The sequence below is a fragment of the Neovison vison genome, chromosome 4 (assembly GCF_020171115.1).
Source record: "Neovison vison isolate M4711 chromosome 4, ASM_NN_V1, whole genome shotgun sequence".
Lineage (NCBI taxonomy): Eukaryota > Metazoa > Chordata > Mammalia > Carnivora > Mustelidae > Neogale > Neogale vison.
This window is the reverse complement of record NC_058094.1, coordinates 208,209,319-208,228,185: the sequence shown is the minus strand read 5'-3', so window position 1 is coordinate 208,228,185 and position 18,867 is coordinate 208,209,319. Positions and strand designations below refer to the sequence as shown.

General features: G+C 51.0%; 1 protein-coding gene across 6 annotated transcripts in view; it reads right to left on the bottom strand.

Moving 5' to 3' along the window:
- The window catches only part of CCDC136 (coiled-coil domain containing 136), a 26,381-nt gene continuing 7,514 nt past the window's right edge, over nt 1-18,867 (bottom strand). Inside the window, exons 6-18 of one of the 6 annotated variants that reach the window (XM_044246523.1) lie at nt 16,206-16,317; nt 15,454-15,622; nt 15,044-15,184; nt 14,550-14,708; nt 14,075-14,245; nt 13,477-13,662; nt 11,660-11,854; nt 10,972-11,199; nt 9,037-9,531; nt 8,477-8,704; nt 7,169-7,450; nt 6,184-6,489; nt 1-337 (exon numbers count right to left, since the gene is read on the bottom strand). In XM_044246523.1, coding sequence (XP_044102458.1) covers nt 227-337; nt 6,184-6,489; nt 7,169-7,450; nt 8,477-8,704; nt 9,037-9,531; nt 10,972-11,199; nt 11,660-11,854; nt 13,477-13,662; nt 14,075-14,245; nt 14,550-14,708; nt 15,044-15,184; nt 15,454-15,622; nt 16,206-16,317 — 2,783 coding nt within the window. In that variant the 3' untranslated portion in view covers nt 1-226. Of the gene's footprint in view, nt 338-4,259; nt 4,367-6,183; nt 6,490-7,168; nt 7,451-8,476; nt 8,705-9,036; nt 9,532-10,971; nt 11,200-11,659; nt 11,855-13,476; nt 13,663-14,074; nt 14,246-14,549; nt 14,709-15,043; nt 15,185-15,453; nt 15,623-16,205; nt 16,318-18,867 lie in introns of those variants that run through there. The other 5 variants (XM_044246524.1, XM_044246527.1, XM_044246525.1 and 2 more) reach the window with 5 other exon arrangements.

Sequence of the window (18,867 nt, the reverse complement as noted above, 5' to 3'; positions counted from 1 at the left end):
TAATTAGGTTGATATTTAATGACACAGAACCCAGGTTCTTATACAAGGCAGGAGATGGCAGCCAGCAGCTCCCCATAACCTTTCCAGCCTGGGTGACTGAGGCTAAGGAGATGGGGGACACAAAGGACACATGGGTGGGGTGGGGGCTCTGGCACAGTGTGTCCTGCCCAAAGCTGAGGGTAGTAGCCACTGGGGATCTGCCCCCTCGGCTGGCCCAGGTCTGCCATCACTCCATGAGGCAGAACTCTGACTCCTGCGGTCGCATGTTGGGTAACACATACAGAGCCACAGCCGCAATAGCCAAGAACACCATAGGCTTCCACATCCCAAACATGTTCTGTGGGGACCAAAGACAAATGGTGAGTGCCCGGCCTTTGGAACCCCTCCCTAAGCCAGAGAGTGCCCTGTCTACCGGCACTGGAGAGACATCAGGGACCTCACAGTATGGTCTCTCTCACCTTCTGGGAAACTGGAGTCAATGTGGTCTTAGTTCCAGCGGAGCTAGGTACCCGGAAGTATCACCGGAGGTGGCTATGTGTACTCCCACCCCATGGAATGAGGACAATACCGGTTCCTGGTGCAGGAGTGAGCTCAGGAGGCAGACCAAAGAGCATCCGATGGTTGCAATGAGGAAGGACCAGCGCCACGGCAAGACAAAGAGGGTCAACTGGGGCCTTTGGGTTGACTGGCTGGCTTCCTGCAGGAGCCACAAACTCCGTCAAAAGGATAAGACCGAGGGGGCGGTAAAGAAAGCACGCCACAGAGCGCAGGCAAACAGGAGATTCCTGGGCAGCCCAAACCTTTTTTAGACAATGATGTTGGTTTGAGGAAACTCAAGGAAGCCAGTCATCGGCCATGGGAGACAGATGCCTTAAAAGACCCCTGGGCACCGCTGTACTGACGGACTTTCCGAGCACGGACTGGTGTGCTGAGGCCTCCAGACACTGCCGGCCACAGCAAATCCCACTGACTCATGGTCAACAAAGTAGCATCCTTTAGGGAACATGAAATTGTGGGTAATACCTACTTGGGGAAATAGTTCCTGTTATTACTTTCGTTACTGTATTACTTGAAAGACGGGATTTGGGTTGAGTCGTCAGCTATGGCATACTAACAGGATGATTTTAGGTGAGAGCAGAGCAGAGTACTGATGCTAAGAAGGCATTTGCTCAGAGAATAATGGAACTAAAAAGAGGTTTTTAACCCCTCTACAAAGCACAAAGGAGTCTACGTTTGTAGAAATGGTTACTAAAAAGAGCAGCACAAATGAAATGGAAAGCAAAACAATGCTAGAGGTGGATATACAGAGTAATTTATAAAATAAGTGGAAAGGAAGCTAGAAAAAGCATTTACACGCTCAGATGTGTATGTCCTAATGCACACTGCTGAAAACATCAGTCCAGTGTTTCTAAAGGAGGACAAAGCAGGGTGCCTGTGTGGTTCAGTGGGTTAAACATCTGACTCTGGATTTCAGCTCAGGTCATGATCTCAGGGTCTAGCCCGGTATTGGGCATGGAGCCTGCTTGGGATTCTCTTTCTCTCTCTGCCCCGCTCCTTAAATAAATAAAATTTAAAAAATTTTTTTTAAAAAAGGGACAGAGTTAGACCCATAAATGTGAACTGGTACCCTTTATACCAGTCAGAGGCAAGTTCCGGATGGCTGAGTGGAAGACTGGTCCCAAAGGTGTAAATCACATCAGGCTTTCCTTTCAGACTAGGTTACTAAGTTGACAGATAAAAGAAATGGTTTTGGATTTTATCAAGACATCTGACAGATCTTCCATGATCTCCTTGGAGAGAAGGAGAGGAAGTAAGAGCATGGTCCCAGCACAGGCTGCTGTGTGACCATTTGTTAGGGGACCAGTGAACTGGATAGAAGAGAGCCTGGAGACAACACCCCAGAGGCTAAGCCCTCATCTTTAATGTGCATGAACAGGGTGCCTGGCTGGCTACGTTGGAAGAGCATGTGACTCCTGATCTCAGGGTGGTGAGTTCAAGTCCTAGGAGGGTGTAGAGATCACTTAAATAAATAAAACTTAAAAAAAAAATGCACATGAACATATGAAGGTAGGCTGGTCGCCTTTGAGGAGGATGTGGAGCAGGCAAGGAAATGCATAATTTGAAACTACAAGGTCAAGATTAAAAAAAAAAACAAACCCAAACTCCACATGTTAGTATATCTAATAGGAATGAATAAAAAATTCTGTCTCAGATCCAAAAAGTCAAGTGCAGGGCGAGAATGGGGAGAGGACACTTAGCATATGCGATACACAAAGGGGCCTTATAAACAATACATGCAGAGAGTTAACAACATGACATTAGTTGTCAAGAGAGCTGATGCCACTGGAGACCGTCTGAAGAGAAGTGTGGAGTCTTCCTAATTACGTGGAAGCAACCATGGAAAGCTGTTCAAACTGAGGAGAGACAGCAAGGGGGAAGCAAGGCTGGAATTTTAGTTATTGCTAACATAGGTCCTTAGAATCCAATTCACGATTCACTGGCGGTATGACCTGACCTTGCCATGCCTTAGCTTTATTACATATTAAATGATAACAAAAGCCACCTCGTTGGGTTCTTGCAAAGATTAAATGAGTTAATATATGTAGGGTGATTAGAAGAGTGCCAGGCGCATAGTATGTAGAATGTAAGTATAGGCTTTTTAAATCATTTACGAGGTGTTTTATCATTTATGAAGCACTTTCGTAAACATGAACTCCTGTGATCCTCATATGAGGAAGGCAGAGGTTTTACCACTCTTTGCTGTCATTTGAAGAAATTAATTTTCCCATTCCGCATTTTGCCCACTGGGACTAAGTGGTAAGAGGCAGAGACAGACGGGGCCAGGTTCTCACCTGTCAGCCACACTTCCTACACGCTACGCTGCCTTAGCTCCTGGACTGGGAGTTGCAGAGTGGGGCACAGCAGGCTTCCCAAGAGCACTCTGACCCTGGAGCTCCTTCTCTCACTCTGCATGGGCTTGGCTGAGGAGCAGAAAGCTTATGGCCTAATGCTTTGGGTCTCTTCCTCTAGGGACTGAGAAATCTGGATGCAGACTGGGTAAGAACAGGTATAGGGAAGGACCCTATCACTAAAGGATCAGACTGTTTTGGGGAGTAAGTGCAATGCCTTAAAGAGGAGAAAGGATGAAGAGGGAAAAAATAGGAGAAGGAAGGAGAAAAGGAGGCTGGTGAGCACTACCAACATACACATCGGCCGCTGCCCCAACCTGCGCATTAAGCCAGCTGTACTCCATTTGCAGGGGTGAGAAGGGAGGGAGTGAAGTGGTGGCAGGGGGCAGGGGAGCAGGAGAAAGGAGCCAGAACAGGCCAGGAAAGAATAGTTTATGGGTTCCAAAGACAGGTGGAAGAACCATAGGGCTCTATCTTGGGCCCCAAGACCACATTCTGCCTCCTAAATTTGGTATCCTGTTGACAGACCAGATTACATGGACCGAGGCCAAATGGAAGGTGCCCAGAATATGTCAGCCTTGGTGCCCTGAGAATACTTGCATCTCCTTCTTTTCCCCAGTACCACATTCTGTCCAGAAAGCCTGGCTTGGGAAGGCAATTACAATAGAGTCTGGACCCAAAAGGGATAAACAGAGAACTAGAAAATATTTCCTGGCATTCTGGTTCTGATTCTTCTGAAGACCAGAAGCCCCACACCAGAGAACTACTCAGTAGAAAGAACACAACATGGTAGTGGTCCCTGTTCCATTTTCACCATGTCTGGAGGACAAACTGAGCCTGCCCTCAGACACAGCCCCTGGGCAGGGGTTAGGGTTGCGGCTGGGTCACAGCCCTCCGGAATTCCTCTCTCAACCAACGGGGAAAGCAGTGATGCTTTGTTTCGCCATCCTGGGCGGTGATGGTAGTGAGAGCTTGGTTCTGGGGCCAAACAAAGACAAAGAGCACTCAGGCAGCCTCACAGACATCAGCTCATCAGAAGCAATCAGGCATTTTTCAAAGTAGCAACAGTGCCGAGATCATCCAAAGTTTTCCCAGCCACAGGACAGGAACTCAAACCGTGTCAGCAGTATGCATTCTCACTCACTATATGTTAGGAAGACGTGCTCAGAGGTGCTACGGGCTCTGCAGTAGCCCAAGGAGAAACCAAGGCTAAACCTCAGCCCTGAGTATCCTGTTGCCAAATGCTAAAAGCAAGAAGTAAGCAAGTGAGAGAAAGGGGGAAAGAGGAGAGGCCAGGGCAACCTGCACCCTCCCTCTACCCCTCGGAAGGAGAGGACTTGATACCAGTACCTGTGTTAGGACGACGTCTCGGCCCACCAGCACCAGAGCAAAGCCGATATGACCACCAGGCCTACAAGAGGCAAGGAGAAGATGGGGGGCTCGGGGGCAGGGGATGGCTGCAACATATCAAATGAGAAGGAAGCACAAGGAGAGGCCAGGAGATGGGGGGGTGGTATAAAAAGACAGCAACACATGAGTCCAACGGATAATGAAGATGAGAAAACAAAGGGAAAAGAGAAAGAGATCAAGAGGTTAAACAACAGGCAGTGAGGGCAGCCGTATCTCTCCTCTGCGCCCAGGCCTGGATCTTCCCACTGGCAGCCTGTGGAGAAGGCAGACCTGAATGGGTTAAGCAGCTGCTCAGGGCCAAACCAGGTGGTGGGGCCAGTCTCCTGGCTTGCCACACCCCTCGCACATCTTGTCAAGCAGGGGTGATCTGCACTATAACGTTCTTACAGGTCAGCAACTCTGAAAAAGGGAAGCTCCGAGAGTGAAGCCAGGCTCTCCGCATGAGGAGGACGTATACTTCTCCTGGGTCACTCAGTCTCCTGCCTGGCCGCCTGTCCCTCCGTTAGCCCACATGCTCTGGCGGCTCTCCACCAAATCTCCCACGTCCTGGGCCCTGGTCCCTACGATCCCCGAGGAGTCTAATGCTGTTGTTGTTGAGACAAAATGCACTAGAACAGGCTGACAGTGGAGAAGTGCTAGTTCTTCAACCGCAACGATCTTCCAGAGAGAAAGTGAATTCGCATGCAGTAACGTACACCATTAGAACGGCCCGCAAAAGATGCAGGACGTGAGGAGGCAAAGGGATGCCTCCACATGTAGACACAAGGAATGCGCTTGACTCTGAAGTACAAGGATCCACCTGGCGTTTAGAGATGTGGCACCCAAGGCAAGGAGATTGCAGAGGCTCTGAACCAGCTGTGGTGAAATATGATGAATTCGAAGAAATAGAGCACTGGGGAAGAGGCTGCGGTTGTTCCTACTTTTTACATCCTAAGTAATGGTCCTCTGCCACAAGGTTAACAGAGAACTGCATGCTAGATCCTTAGCCACTGCCGCAGACTAAGCTGCCAGAAAATTCCAGATTTCTCAGAGCTGACTGGGACATCCCACCACAAGAGACTTATTTTCTTCCCCTGGGTTTAGAAAGACGCAAAGAGCCTATACCAAAACTGAGATTCAGGAAGTACTCAGTCCTCAGGGAATCAGAGCCCCCAGTCAACCTCAACTAGTGCAGGAATTCGGAAGTACCAGTAGTTAAAATATAGACATACTTCTGTACAGTTGGCACGTTACCCTGAATACTCTCATCCCAACCTCTCAGATCCAGCAGGTAAAGGGTTAGGGCTCTGGCTGCTGTCCCCAGACTGGCCCACGCCCCTGCTGTGCAGACTAAAACATTCTATTACTTGGGACAGCCCTGCACCATGCCCTGCAATCCACAGAACCCTGAGCCACACCTGCCTCCCCACACTCCTAACAGCCAATGAAGATCAATCTAGCAGGGCAGCTCCAGGAGGCAGGCCCGAGCGACTGACACAGGCTGGCCAAGAGCCTGAAGCTAGCCTCACACCGTGGGCTCCTCGGTGCAGCACCAGGTGAGGGGCAAAGGACCTCCTGATGGAAGGAACGAGGGCGACTGGAGGCGAAAGGAGGCAGGACTGCAACGGCCCCACCCTGGCTCCCAGAAAAGGTGATCTCTGAGATGGGTCCACAGCAAAGTGCTCTCCGCCCACCACCGGCCGTGGAGGGCCCACTTCCAGCACTCCCGGCTCCATCTCCACTCTCCCCGAGCGCGGGGCCTCAGGGCCGGCGGGCCTGGACGCTCCTGCATCAGTCCGTCCTCGGGCCGGGTCACCCTGCCACACCAGGGCACCTGAGGCCCAGAGCCCACTTCCCACTCGATCCAGCCTTCGACCGCGGTTACCTTTTTGCTCTCAGAAAGCTTGAGGGGGTTGTTTCCCTCTGAAGCTTCGGGGCAAGCGTCGTTGTCGCTCTCAACTTTGCGGTCTTCTTCCTTGCCCTCCTGCTCTTGGGACTCTTCGTAACAGCCCTCCTCAGCTTTTGGGGACCTCATCTCCGTAGGCTCTGACGGCACAGAAACCAGTTCATTGCAGGAGTCCTGCTTCGTGTCCTTTTTGATTTCCTCCTCCTTTTCCTCCTCTACTTCCTCTTGTAGTAGACCATCTAAATCCGTGTGGCTGGCCTTGTAGTACAACACCACCTCCAGACTCTGTGGGTGGAGGCAGGGCAGGATGGGGGCTGCGGTCATCGCGAAGATGCCTACCCTCGTGACAAAGCCAGGCTAGCTCGAGCGCTCAGGTCCCCAGCCTGGCACGGTGCGCAGGCGGCACTGCGTCTCTCCCTGTGCGGCGTGTGGAGGGCAGTCATGCCCAGCCTCTCTGGACCCACATGGCCATCTGGCCACTGGCCATTTCGGACAGCCACCAGAGCTACAATCTTGGTCTCTGCCCCTCAACCACCGCCTCTGACCCCTGCAGGGCGATGGCGACTCCTACTTTTCCCTTCTCACTTCTCACATCTGAGTACGCCACTGCTTCGAATACGTTCCTTCTCTTCATCCATTTGGCCCCCCTCTTGGGCATGTAACCCAGGAAGAAAAGGGGCCCCAGGAGATGGGGCTGAGCTCGTGGGAGCCATCGTCCATCCTGGGGGCTGTGGTCCTTTGGGGCTGTGCCCCCAGATATGAGTGGTCTGTGTTCCACTCCCCTTAACTTCATAGGAAAAGGGTGTATGGAATTGCTACCAAGCAGGAACTACTCTAATACAGGAGAGAGACCAGAAGCTTCTCTACAAATACCTCATCTGGCCGGGATGGTGGTGGTGATGATTTTTCTCCCTAAGATCTCCTCTGCCTTTCTGCTTCTCAGGCTCCTAAGGTTATCACTCACCTTTTCGTTCTCACAGCTGCCCTCAGAATCGGCCAGGCTTGGTTTGGTCACCTTTGTATTTTTAACCCCGTTGGCATTTTTGTTCATATTCTCGTTGCCACTTTTCCCCCTGGTTTCTCTGGCAATGGAGGACTTCTTCTCCTTGAGCTGGCGGAGCTCTTCCTGGCAGCACTGCAGCTGGCCCTCCAGCTGCTCCTGCACGGCCAGAAGCCGCCCCTGTTCGTCCATGCTCTCCTGGTACTGCAGCTGCAGCTCCCGCAGCTTGGCCTGCAGCTCCTTGATCTGCGGGGGGGCGGATGGCCGGTCACCTCCAGCCCCACCCGGCCCTTCAGCCGAGGCCCTGCCCTCAGGTCCCTGCCTCACAGTTTGCCCTGCTAAGGCCCACGGGGCAGTAGACAAGAGAGGAAACATTAAACTGTAGGATACTGTGAACCTCTAAGGCCGTTTCAGAAATAGCTTCTACGTGAGGTAGCTGACGATTTACACCCAATGGGGTCAGAAAAGGATGATTTAAATTACGTTTTCACTGGGACCTGTCTGGACGTCTTTTTGACGGAAGAGCCTACTTCGCCCAAGCTATTTCTCTGCCAGGTGCGTCTACCTGAGGAAACGTGCGGTCCACTCCTGAGACTGTGCCTGGGCGCCTGTACCTCACCCTGGAAACAGAGACAAATTCCAACCCTGCTCCCTAATTGCTGGTTTTGTCTTCCCTGACTCCCGGCATCACAGTCTCCCTGGTAGGTGACAAAACTAAGCAAGCGAGGCCCTCGGACTGACTGTGGCCCGAACTCTCCCGTGCACACAGTGAGTTCCGCTGGACTGTGGACTACTCCTGGGCAGAAAGCACGCCTTCTGTCCCATCCCTCACGGATGCAGATCACCCTTCTCGGCATCATAAGGGATCTGAAAGGAGGTGAGGCTCTGCCCTCAAGGTACTTACAGTCCAGTTGAAGAGACAAGAACACCCAAAATAACTAAAGGTGAAAAAATACATCTGTGTAGAAGTGCTCTGGGACACAGCCAAAGAGAGAAGTGGCAAAAGGAAAAAGAGAAAAATTATTCAGAGTCCTGCTGATGAGTACACCTGAACACAGCAAGCACCTGAGCAACGCCCACCTGGGCTACGGCAGGGCGCCCGGCCCCCCAGGATTCCGCCCCTGCTCTGACCAAGAAGGCACCACAACGACACAGAGCAGGCAGCGGGCTCTCGGCCCTCCTTCCTCAGCCTTCCTGAAATGGCCAGGGCCTGTGGCCTGCTCTGGCTCTAGGGACTCCTAGAAGAAACCTTGCCTCCCAGATAGCAGTTACCTCGCTCTTGTCCTTGTCGTTAGGGGAGGCAGTGGGCTTCTCAAGACTTTCCATGCATTCCTTGAATTCCTTTTCACAGGCAGCCAGCTCTTCCTTCAGCTCTTTCTGCCTGTCCACCAGCTTTTGCATCCGGTCTTGCAGCCGGTCGTGTTCCTCCTGGCTGAGCTGGTACATGGCCTGCACGCCCTGCAGCTTGATCACTACCTTGGCGACCATGTCCTCACAGTGCTGCAGAAGGCGGAGGAGTAATGACCACGGGGAGAAGGACCTGCCCTCCGGCCCACTCGCTTCCCTAGGCCCTATCCTGGCTACGGAACAATGCAGCAAGGATCTGAAGCCGCCCCGGGGCTAATTCTGTGTTTGCTCCCGTAAAGCACCATTGCTGTGGTGGGAGCATCTCCGTGTTAGACAGACGGGGTGCCTTATCCATTGCCGGTGACCCAGCTCGGCTCTGACCCTGCCGCCCTCCTCACTTCTCGAACCCTTCCCTGGTGACTTATCTCTTAGTAAGACGGGAGGCTTCTCTCTCCCTGTCTGACCTCTCAACTGGCTACTTTTACCTCCATGTCTTCAGGCTCGTTGGGTTCACCATCGGTGCTGCTACCGTAACTCTTGTGACCCGTGTCCGAGCTAGTGCTGCTGCCGTAACTCTTCTTGTAGATGACGCTGCTGCTTCTGCTGCCGTAATTCTTCTCACTGCTCTCCTGGGCACTGCTGCTGCTGTTATAGCTCTTGAGAAAGCTCTCACTGCTGGCCTGGGTGCTACCGTAGCTCTTGTGATAGCTCTCGCTCTCCTCGATGCTGCTCCCATAACTCTTGCGATAGTTCTCGCTGCTGGAGGCCACGCTGCCATAGTTCTTCTCCAGGCTCATTCTGCTGTGGGGGGACTGGACCTGGAGCAGCTGCATTTCTTCCAGGCAGAGCTGCAGGTCGGCCTGCAGCCTCTTCCGCTCCTCGAGGAGCCTGCCCTGCTCCTGCTGCAGCAGCTCCTGCTCAGCCTGTGTGCCCTCGTAGAGCACCTGCAGAGCCTGCATCTGGGCGATGATCAGCTTGGACTGCCGTGGGTGGGTGGGGAGACATTACCATTACTCCAGACAGTGCCATCCTTCTCGACACACCCCTCCTGGGGTGGATGTGTGAGAGCCCGCGTCAGACACCTGCACACCTACACCCCAGTCTCCCCAGAGCCTAGGTCTTTAATTGCCTGCAGCTACTGGCACGTGTCAGTCACTTGCTCACAGGGGGGAAATCCACTCAGGAAAGATAATGTACAATTTCCAGGCTCCCATTTCTCCTGGTTTCTAACTGTGGTACATCCCTCTCTCCTTGAGGCAGAGCTAGAAGAGTATCAACAACACTCTGGCTCCCTACCCTACTCTCTTCACAGTCAGGCCATACCCATTATCCTGACCTTGGGGCTCAGGCCCTTCCCTTGCCCCCAATTCTAAAATCAGCCCTGGCCTTGATTGTGAGCCTACAAGAATGCCTCCCTCAGAAGATGTGGACCTGGAATTAAGGTCTCACTATGAGTTCCTGTACCTCCTGCCCCAATTCTGAATCTGGCCTCTGGGCATGTTTTCCAGGGCTTCTGGGCCTGGCTTTTTGGCTGCTGATGCCCAGGATGAGATCTGATCAGTTAAGGACATAGTTATACCTGGTTCCTGGTCTCTGTGTTATCCAGGCTGAAATCTGAGGCTCCTGGAATCTGATCAAGTCTCAGTATGGACTTCTGCAATTCCCTGGTTCTCCCTAACTAGGCTAATATTTGAATGAATAGGGCTAGCCTTAAATTGAAACTGTGTACCTGCTCTTCCTTGCCCTCAGACCAAATGCATCCCCCAGCCCCAGACTTATGGGGAAATCTCTACCAGTGCAACCTCAGGGGCATGACCCCTTCCTGGTGCTTGCGATGCATGGATTCTCTAGTCTAATGCTCTTGACCCGGCTGTTACTGCCACCAAAGTTGTAATGAAGACACTGTGGCCAGTAGCAGGAATGCCACAGGCTAGGAATTCTTCCCTTAGAAATGAACGGCCCCAGATCTGTCTCAGATAGAACACCAAAAGGTTATAGATTCTGATGGCTGAAAGTGTACTACTCAATTATCAACCAGCTCATGAGAAAAGGATGATATGCTTACAGTCGGTCTCAAGGAATCCAGACAAACACTAAGTTGATAGTATAAATCTGGAAAATGATGTGAAGGGGCATCAAATTGAAGGGGCATCAAATCATGAGGCGATTAGATCCCTGAGTCAGCCAGGTTCTCAGTGTTCACAGAGCTTCAACTGGGTGTGTATCTGACTGAGGGCCTTAGGCCATAGCTAAAGCCACATCTTCATGAGCCCATGCGTGGCCATGGCTGAAGAAGGAGGCCTTAGTTTCATCCTTACTCTTGGTCAGACAGACCTTCCTAACTCTGACCCGTCCATGGAGCCCTCTGCCCTCCCACACTGTTGGCCCCAGAACCATCTCCCTGCCTCTTGCTCTGTTACCTTGTCATGATCACACTTGGAGGACTTAGGTGATTTGGAATCATCGGGATTCTCCAACACATCCCGGAAACGAGACGTTTTGAAAAAATGCAGCTCTTCATGCAGAGCTGACTGTTCTTTGAGCACGCTTTCTTGATTCTGCACCAGTTTTTTCTGCTCTTCCTGCATACCTTGGTAGAGCAGCTGTAGTTCACACAGGTCTTGTAACTTTGTAAGGAGCTCCTGACTCTGCGAGGTGGAGTGGGAAGGAAGCGGGCAGGAACTGTGGTAGCTACAGGGGAAGACCCGTGCCTCCTTCCTCTGGGGACCCTTCCCTTAGGAGTCTCTGGGTTGGCTCTGAACGGCCATCTGGGACAGGGTCGCAGCGGGGGAGCGGTCTTTTATGGAGAACCGCGAGGTGAGTAGCCACGATCTCATGTGTTTGTAGGTATCCTGTAGTTTACAAAGTTCTCTCTAAGTATATTTTCTCCAGAGGGACTAAATACCTAGAGAGAAAATGCTGGACATATTCCAGACTATACTATGTATTTTAAGACTTTAAACACTTATCAGCTATACTGAACTTGGCTGAGACAGCAAAGAGAAGGTTCAGTCCCCACCCTGTTCTTTTTCCCTGGTGTAGTTACACCTCGGAAGCTTCTCCAAGCAGCTTCTCCCTAGTTAGCCACGGCTCCCCGGCCAGGGTTACCTTCGGGAGGAGCCCAGCTTTGGGCAGTGGGAACGAGAGCCTGTGCAGCTCTTCTTGCAGCTGCCCCTGCTCCTCCTGCATCCTCCTCTGATCCTCTAGGAGCTCGCACTGCTCCATCTGCAGCTGCCCCATCTCCTTCTGGCTGGCCTTGTACTCCTCCTGCAACTCGGTCAGTCTGGACAGCAGTGCGTCACACTGTGGGCGGGGCGGGCGCGGAGGGACAGTTACTCGGTGATCCGCTGCTCCGCCCCATCCAGCGGGCAGAGCCCTCCTGTGCCCTCCTGGCCCTTATGGTTCACCGGGGGCTCCCTCCCTGTACAGTCCCCTTGGACTGACCATCCCAAGCCAGGCTGTGCCCATACAGGCTTAGACACCAAACTTGGGAAACCCCAGCAGGCTTCTCAGGACCATCTGGCTGTGCTTCAGATTCCATCTACTGGTCCCTTCTGAGAGCCCTTTGAGGGGAGTGTTACCAAAACCCCTCCCTTCTCATGACCCCACTTTCCTGCCCTTTTGGCCCTTCCCTGTGATATACACCATTCTCTGGCCCTGCTGGGAATTCTAGTTCCTATCGCTGTCATCAACCCCAACTGGTTTTATACCTAATTATACTCTTTACCAATAAAAACGTCACCTGATCTGTTCCTATTTTTGTTTTCATAATCGTCTTTTTAAATCTCCAGAAGAATATGGGCTATTGCTGAATTTGGGTTGAGAAGACTAAATTATCCCATGATTCCAAGTACTCAGACCTTCTAATATCAAACTGATCTCAATGCTGTTTTTAGGACAAGGGGAAAAGCTGGCTCCGTGTCAGCCTGCTTCTCCTGTTCCACAGCTGCTTCTACTAGGAGCGGAGGGCATGAGCAAAACCAGACACTCTGGCCTCTAAACAGAGGAGAGAGAGAAGGACATGTGAGCCTGGGTGTTGGGAGTGGTCAAAACAACCTCCCCATTCTGGGTCTTCCAGAGGCCCTTCCCCAGAGACATAGCCCGCTGCTGGCTGCAGGAGGAGCCACTGAGTACTCTGGCAGAAGGCGACTTGCTCCACCCATCTTTTGAGAATCTTGTGCCTTTTCTCCATCATGTTTCAACACCTTCCATTTCCTATCAGTGATCAGGAGTTGAAAGTGCTCAACACAGGGTAACTGATAATGGCTTGCATTTTACACACTATGGAAGAAAAGAAAATGAATAAGGAAGGCCTTACTTATCACTACCAGGATTTATTACTATAAGCCAAGTGCGAAGAAAATAGTATTCTGTTCAATTTAAAAAGGGTAAAACTCAAGTTTAGAGAAATTCGCTCCTCTGAAGTCACAGAGTAAACCCTGGAAGCACCTAAGTCCTTTGAACAACCAATCAGCACTCAGGGCATAAGACCACGTCATCTGACAAGAGCATCTGCAACTGCCTGAGAAAACTGGACCTTCTTTTTCTGGGTCTAATGAGAAAAGCTGTATATGTGGGCTTTTGTGTATGTCCTTCTCCACAAATGACAAGATATCACTGAAGTTGTAATAATGAAGGAAAAATGACGACACACATGGAATCAAGTGCAAAATCTTCAGGTGTTCAGACTGGATCCAGCTGTAGTGATCCTATTAAGCTGTGGCTTGGGCCCAAAGTCCAGATCAAGGCAAACTGTTAACAGCTAACGGTGGGACTCTGCCTCTGTTTCCTGACTGGCACACTCAGCTGTGACTGGACAGGGAGCTCATCAAGCCCCTCGGCTGGATGACTTCATCTTTTGCCCTCACACCTCCTCTCTCCAGAGGAAGTACCCAGGAGATCTCACCTCTCTTAAGTACAATTACCTTATTAGCACACTTCCCCTTGTCCTCTGGGATGGGTGTAGTGGTCTTGAGCTCCTTCAGCTCCTGCTGGCAGAGCAGGAGGTCCTGCTCGAGCTGATCATACATGTACTTCTGCCGCTCCAGCTCCTCCTTGCTGGTCTGGTACAGCCGCTTCATCTCCTGAAGCTGGGCGTGCATCTCTGCGTTCTGGGGTAGGGGAGGCAGGCCCCGCCATCATCCCAGGAGCCCCTGCAGCTACTCTCTCCTCTCAGACGGGGACTAAAGGATCTGCTTGGTCCTTTCTGGTCCCAATTTCATCCCACTGGGGGCTTCCAGAGATGGACCCGAACAGGCTCTACACAGGGACCTTCTGGGGTTTCCTTTTCAGGCAGGTGGGGAAGAAAGAGAGCCACCTTTTTATAGTCTGAGTTTCTGATCTAAAATCAAAGGAAGTGGAGAGCATCATGACTCTCCGAGATCACCTTTCTGTTAGGTAGCTCTTTGTTCCCCGCACCAAGGACTGGACCACAGAACTCCTACGAAGCCCCCTCCTCAGTCCTATTGCTCTCACAGAAGATTCCATCTGGCTACATTCTCCCTCACCTGGAGCTTCTTTTACCTTCTCATTGCTCTCCTGGAAGGAGGCCACGATGTCCTTGAGGCGCTGTACCTCAGCCTCATGGTAGCGCAGGTCCCCGCACAGCTGGTGCTGCACCTCCAGCAGCTTATCCTTCTCGCACGTGATGTGCTGGTACTGGAGCTGCAGCTTCTGGAGCCGGCAGAGTAACTCCTGCAGTGGAGGGGGCTGTGGCAGTGGGCGCAGCAGGCCCGCCATGGGCAGCATCTTGGGGGTCAACAACCCGCTCGCTCTTCTGCCCGAGCCCCGCTCGGACACGGCCAGTCTAAGGCCTGCCTTCTCCCTGCCCCTGGCTTACCGGCTGTCCTCTCGTCCGGCTCAGCGCTCGCAGGAGGCCGGAGGTCCCTGTCGGGGGTGCGGCCCGGCTGGCAGCCGCCCTTAGTCTAACTCTGCTCTGGGCCACCTTCCCCAAAACCTCTTAACGCCTCGGTTGCCCCTCACCTCCTTTTGTTGTTACCTTCTCACTTGGGCTTTCTACGCCTGTGGATTTCAAGACTTTGAGCTGCCGGAGCTCAGACTGAAGCTGGAGCTGCACCTTCAAGAGCTCATTCTGCTCATCCTGGCTATCATCATACTTTTTCTGCAGGGCACAGAGTCTGGTCTTCAGCTCCTCGTTCTGTGGTGGGAGGATGTGGGCAGAACAGTTACTCTCGAGAAACAGCAGACCCCTCCACAGACCAGTTTGGGTCCTTTCCAGACGCAGACATCTTGAAGAGCACCCACAGGTCTACGGTCGGGTTTGTTCCGTGAGGCAGACACTCGGTAACGACTACCATCTCTAGAATGCAGCGCTACGTGACTTCTCCAGCTGGTCTCCAGCAGACTATACCCTCGGTTGAGGGCAAGAGTCAGCAGAGCATAGCCTTGCCCTGCGTCCATCCTTCCCTGAAGCCGTGACTCCACAGAGGCCCTTCTGCCCTCCCCGGATGCCCGTCCCCTGGCCATGGTTACCTGTGTGGCATTGTGGGAAGTCTGAAACCGGAGCACCTCGTTCTGCGCGCACTTGAGCTCCCTCTGCAGCCGCCGCTGCTCCTCCTCACTGGTCCGACGATGATGCTGTAGTTCTTGCAACTCACAACACAGCTTCTTACACTGTGCAGGAGACGAAACGGAAAGGCTGACTGAGGACAGGTGCCATGTGCCCTTTGAGAACAGGCTTGGCGGGGGGCAAAGAATATCTTGGAGAGAATATGACCTTCGTCTCACTGGAATATTCACATCAGGCAAGCAAGTGAAACCCCAGGGTACTACCGCCTGCCACAGTGCATGACCCCTTTGTCAGCCCTGTGTCTAAGGAGGCATTTCTACACGGGCCAGGAGAGGATAAAAGAGAAACAACCAAGGTGCCTGCCTTCCCCTACCTTGTTCTGCATGTCATGCATCTGCTCTTCAGCTCCCAGAAGCTGTTGTCGCAACAACTGGGTTTCAGGATCAGGTTCTAGAAAATCCACTTCTGAAGTCTGAGACTCTGCTGACATCATATCCTTTAGCATGTGGGACTCCAGCCACTTTTCTGTTGCTCTTCGTGTCCTGTGAGCCAGAACCCCAGAGCCATGTTTGGGTAAGAGCTCTGCCTGGCATCACCTGCTAAGTGTGCTTGGTCCTGATGTCTTTATTTTAAGCAAAGATGGTAAAGAGCCTTCTACTGTGGTTTATCTCCCAAATAAACATACTGAGAAGGTGAAGAAAAAGGTCCCAGCACCTCAATCAAGGCATGTCTGGCTCTGGGAGACCTGAGAGTGTTAGTCTACTTGGGCTCAAGGCTGGACCTTGTGTCGAGCCAGCTCTAATCTGGAGGCCCTACACCATTAGACTGAATCCAGGCTGTTTAGATAATGAAGGAATCATTTCTGACCAACTCTAGGGCAGAGCAAACCAAACCTCAATCCCTAGAATGGAAGAAAACTACATTTTAGCACCCCAGTCCTGAGACCGTTGGATCTGCATGCCTGCTTCTAGGTGGCATCTGTACCCTTTGAAGAATACCATGGAAAGGACCGCTGTCTAGGAGCAGAGGGACATTCATTAGCCTGACATCTGCCTTCACTAGTTCTACTCAAGAGACAAGCCCAAAATGGAGTCCTGCAGAGTACCCCCAGCCTGCTGGCTGTACCTCTCACTCTCCAGATCCGCAAGCTGCCCTGTGAGGCTACTGTTGCTCTCCTGCAGGGCCCGGTACTCCTCGTTCAGGAAACGGTAGCGTTCCCGCAGTTGCTGCAGCTCTTCTGCAGGGGACAAATGGAGACACGTGAGATCCCAGGGAAGAAGCACTGGTAATCAGCCCCTAATTTGCCTGCATAAAAATCAGACCGCAGAAGGCTAAATAGCTTCTCTTTTCCTAAAGACAGAAGAGACACCATGTGCAGCGGTTTGGAAGACAAGGCCCCCAAATTACACACTGCTCTGTGTCTGTGTCCTCGTTCAGGTAGCTGCCCTTTTTTTCATCTGCCTAGAAGATCTTCCCCGGGTGCCCATCTTCAAAACTTCAACCAAGGCAGAGTCTTGAGATTTTAGGAGCTTGTGAAGGTTTCCACTGAGTTTCTCGGTTGTCGTAGTTTAACTTTCCATTGAACTATTTATGATGACCTTCCCATTACTTTTTCAGTACAAGAGCTGAGGGATGTGAACTGCCAGATGTCACACTGCCAGTCCTGGTCCTCTGGAGACAACACCGGCATCTCAAATATCCTTTTACTTACTCCATCACCACACCAAATACACTAGCCAGCATGTGGTCAAGAATTCTAATGATCTTTTATCTGCTGACAGAAGAGCCCATCCCAACCAGACCCACATATCATCCTCAACCATCAGCACAGATCTCACTGAAATGCCCCAGCACATGTTCTTAAGTACCAGGTACCAATACTTTTTAAAGCTGCAATTATGGGCACCTGGATGGCTCAGTCGGTTGAGCAACTGCCTTCAGCTCAGGTGATGAAACCAGGGTCTTGGAATTGAGCCCTGCATCGGGCTCCCTGCTCAGCATGGAGTCTACTTGTCCCTCTCCCTCTGACCCTCCCCCTGCTCATGCTCTCTTTCTCCAATAAGTAAATAAAATCTTAAAAAAAAAAATAAAGCTGCAATCATATAAACACCCCAACTATTGTTTCTTCCTGATTAAGAAATTATTTATCTTAGGGGAGCCTGGGTGCTTCAGTCAGTTAAGCACCTGCCTTTGGCTTAGGTCATGATCCCAGGGTCCTGGGATCAAGCCCTGCATCAGACTCCTTGCTCAGCAGGAGCTCCCCCTGCTTGTGTTCTCTCCTTCTCTCAAATAAATAAAATCTTTTTAAAAAAATAGTTTCTTTTTTCTTTTCTTTTTTTTGTTTTTAAGATTGTATTAGTTTATTTGACAGAGAGAGAGAGAGAGAGAGATCGAGTGCACAAGCAGGCAGAGCAGCAAGCAGAAGGAGAGGGAGAGGCAGGCTCTCCACGGAGCAGAGAGCCAATGTGGGGTTTGATCATGACCCAAGCCAAAGGCAGACGCTCAACCAACTGAGCCACCAGGTGCCCCTCAAATAAATAAAATCTTTAAAAAAAAGAATTATATCTCTTAAAATACCAATTCTATTGATATTTAAAGAATGTTAACTTGCTCCAAGTTAACACAAGGCCTATCTTATCTGCTCTAAGATTCAATACCCTGAAATTCATGTCTAATGTTCCCTCTTTATTCCAAACAAAAGTTCTTGGAATACTGCAGATTATCATGGAAGGAAGGAAACTAATCTTTAATACAAGCCAACCATGTGCTAAGCATTAGACTTGATGGTTTCAGTCTCACATTCAGTTAGTCTGTGAGTACTTCAACATACTAGGCATTTCATTTAATCCTGAAAAAAGCCCTGTAAGGTTTTCTTTCTCTTTTTTAAAAATAAACTCTTAATTTATAACTTTAGATTCACAAAGATAGTGCAAAAGTCCCCAGGAGGGCTCTCAACTAGTTTCCCCAATTGTTAACATCTTACCATTGGTACATTTGTCACAACTCAGGAATCAACATTCATACATTACTGTTAACTAAACTCAACATTTTATTCAGATTTCTCTCCCGTTTTCCCTAAGGCCCTTTCCTGTTCCAGGATCCCCTTTGGCTGTAAAGTTTTATTAACCAATTTTTACAGATATAGAAACTAAGTTTCAGAGAGATAATAACCAGGCCAAGTTCATCCCGCTAATTAGCACAACTGAGATTCTGAACGCAAGTCTGTTTAACTTCAACCCAAGCTTTCCCACTGTGCTGGCCTCACTCTCCTGGCACCACCAGTCCAAAGGTTCTTCTGAGAAGCTTGTTACAGCTGGGAAAACTTGCAGTTCTTTGATTCCTTGTTGATTGCCTCTGCTTGACCTGGCCTAATACAGCGCCTCCCATTATACCCAGATCATAAATCTAGCCTCAGAATAAAGGCAGACTCTCTGATGTCATGAATCCTAGCAACTAGCTGGGAGACTCATTGTCTGAAAGCAGAACTCTAAGCTTTTTAGTATCTCATGTATTACTGGAAATAACCTCTCTTCCTCTCCAGCTGTCTTGTGCTCTGATTTGCTGCTCCCTAAAGCTTCTACGTTGGAGAGGGCTCAAGGAGCCTAAGCATTAGCATCCTAGGACCTGGAAGGAGGACTGGAGCCCCCCCACCAAAAAAAAAGAAACATGGGCCAAGCAAACTGCCATGCCAGAGCAGTAGGAGTCTCCCAAGGTGATCAGTCCCTTACCCTCCCATCCTGGAACTGGACTTTTTTAGGAAGGGCTTTCCCACAGTCAAATCAACAAA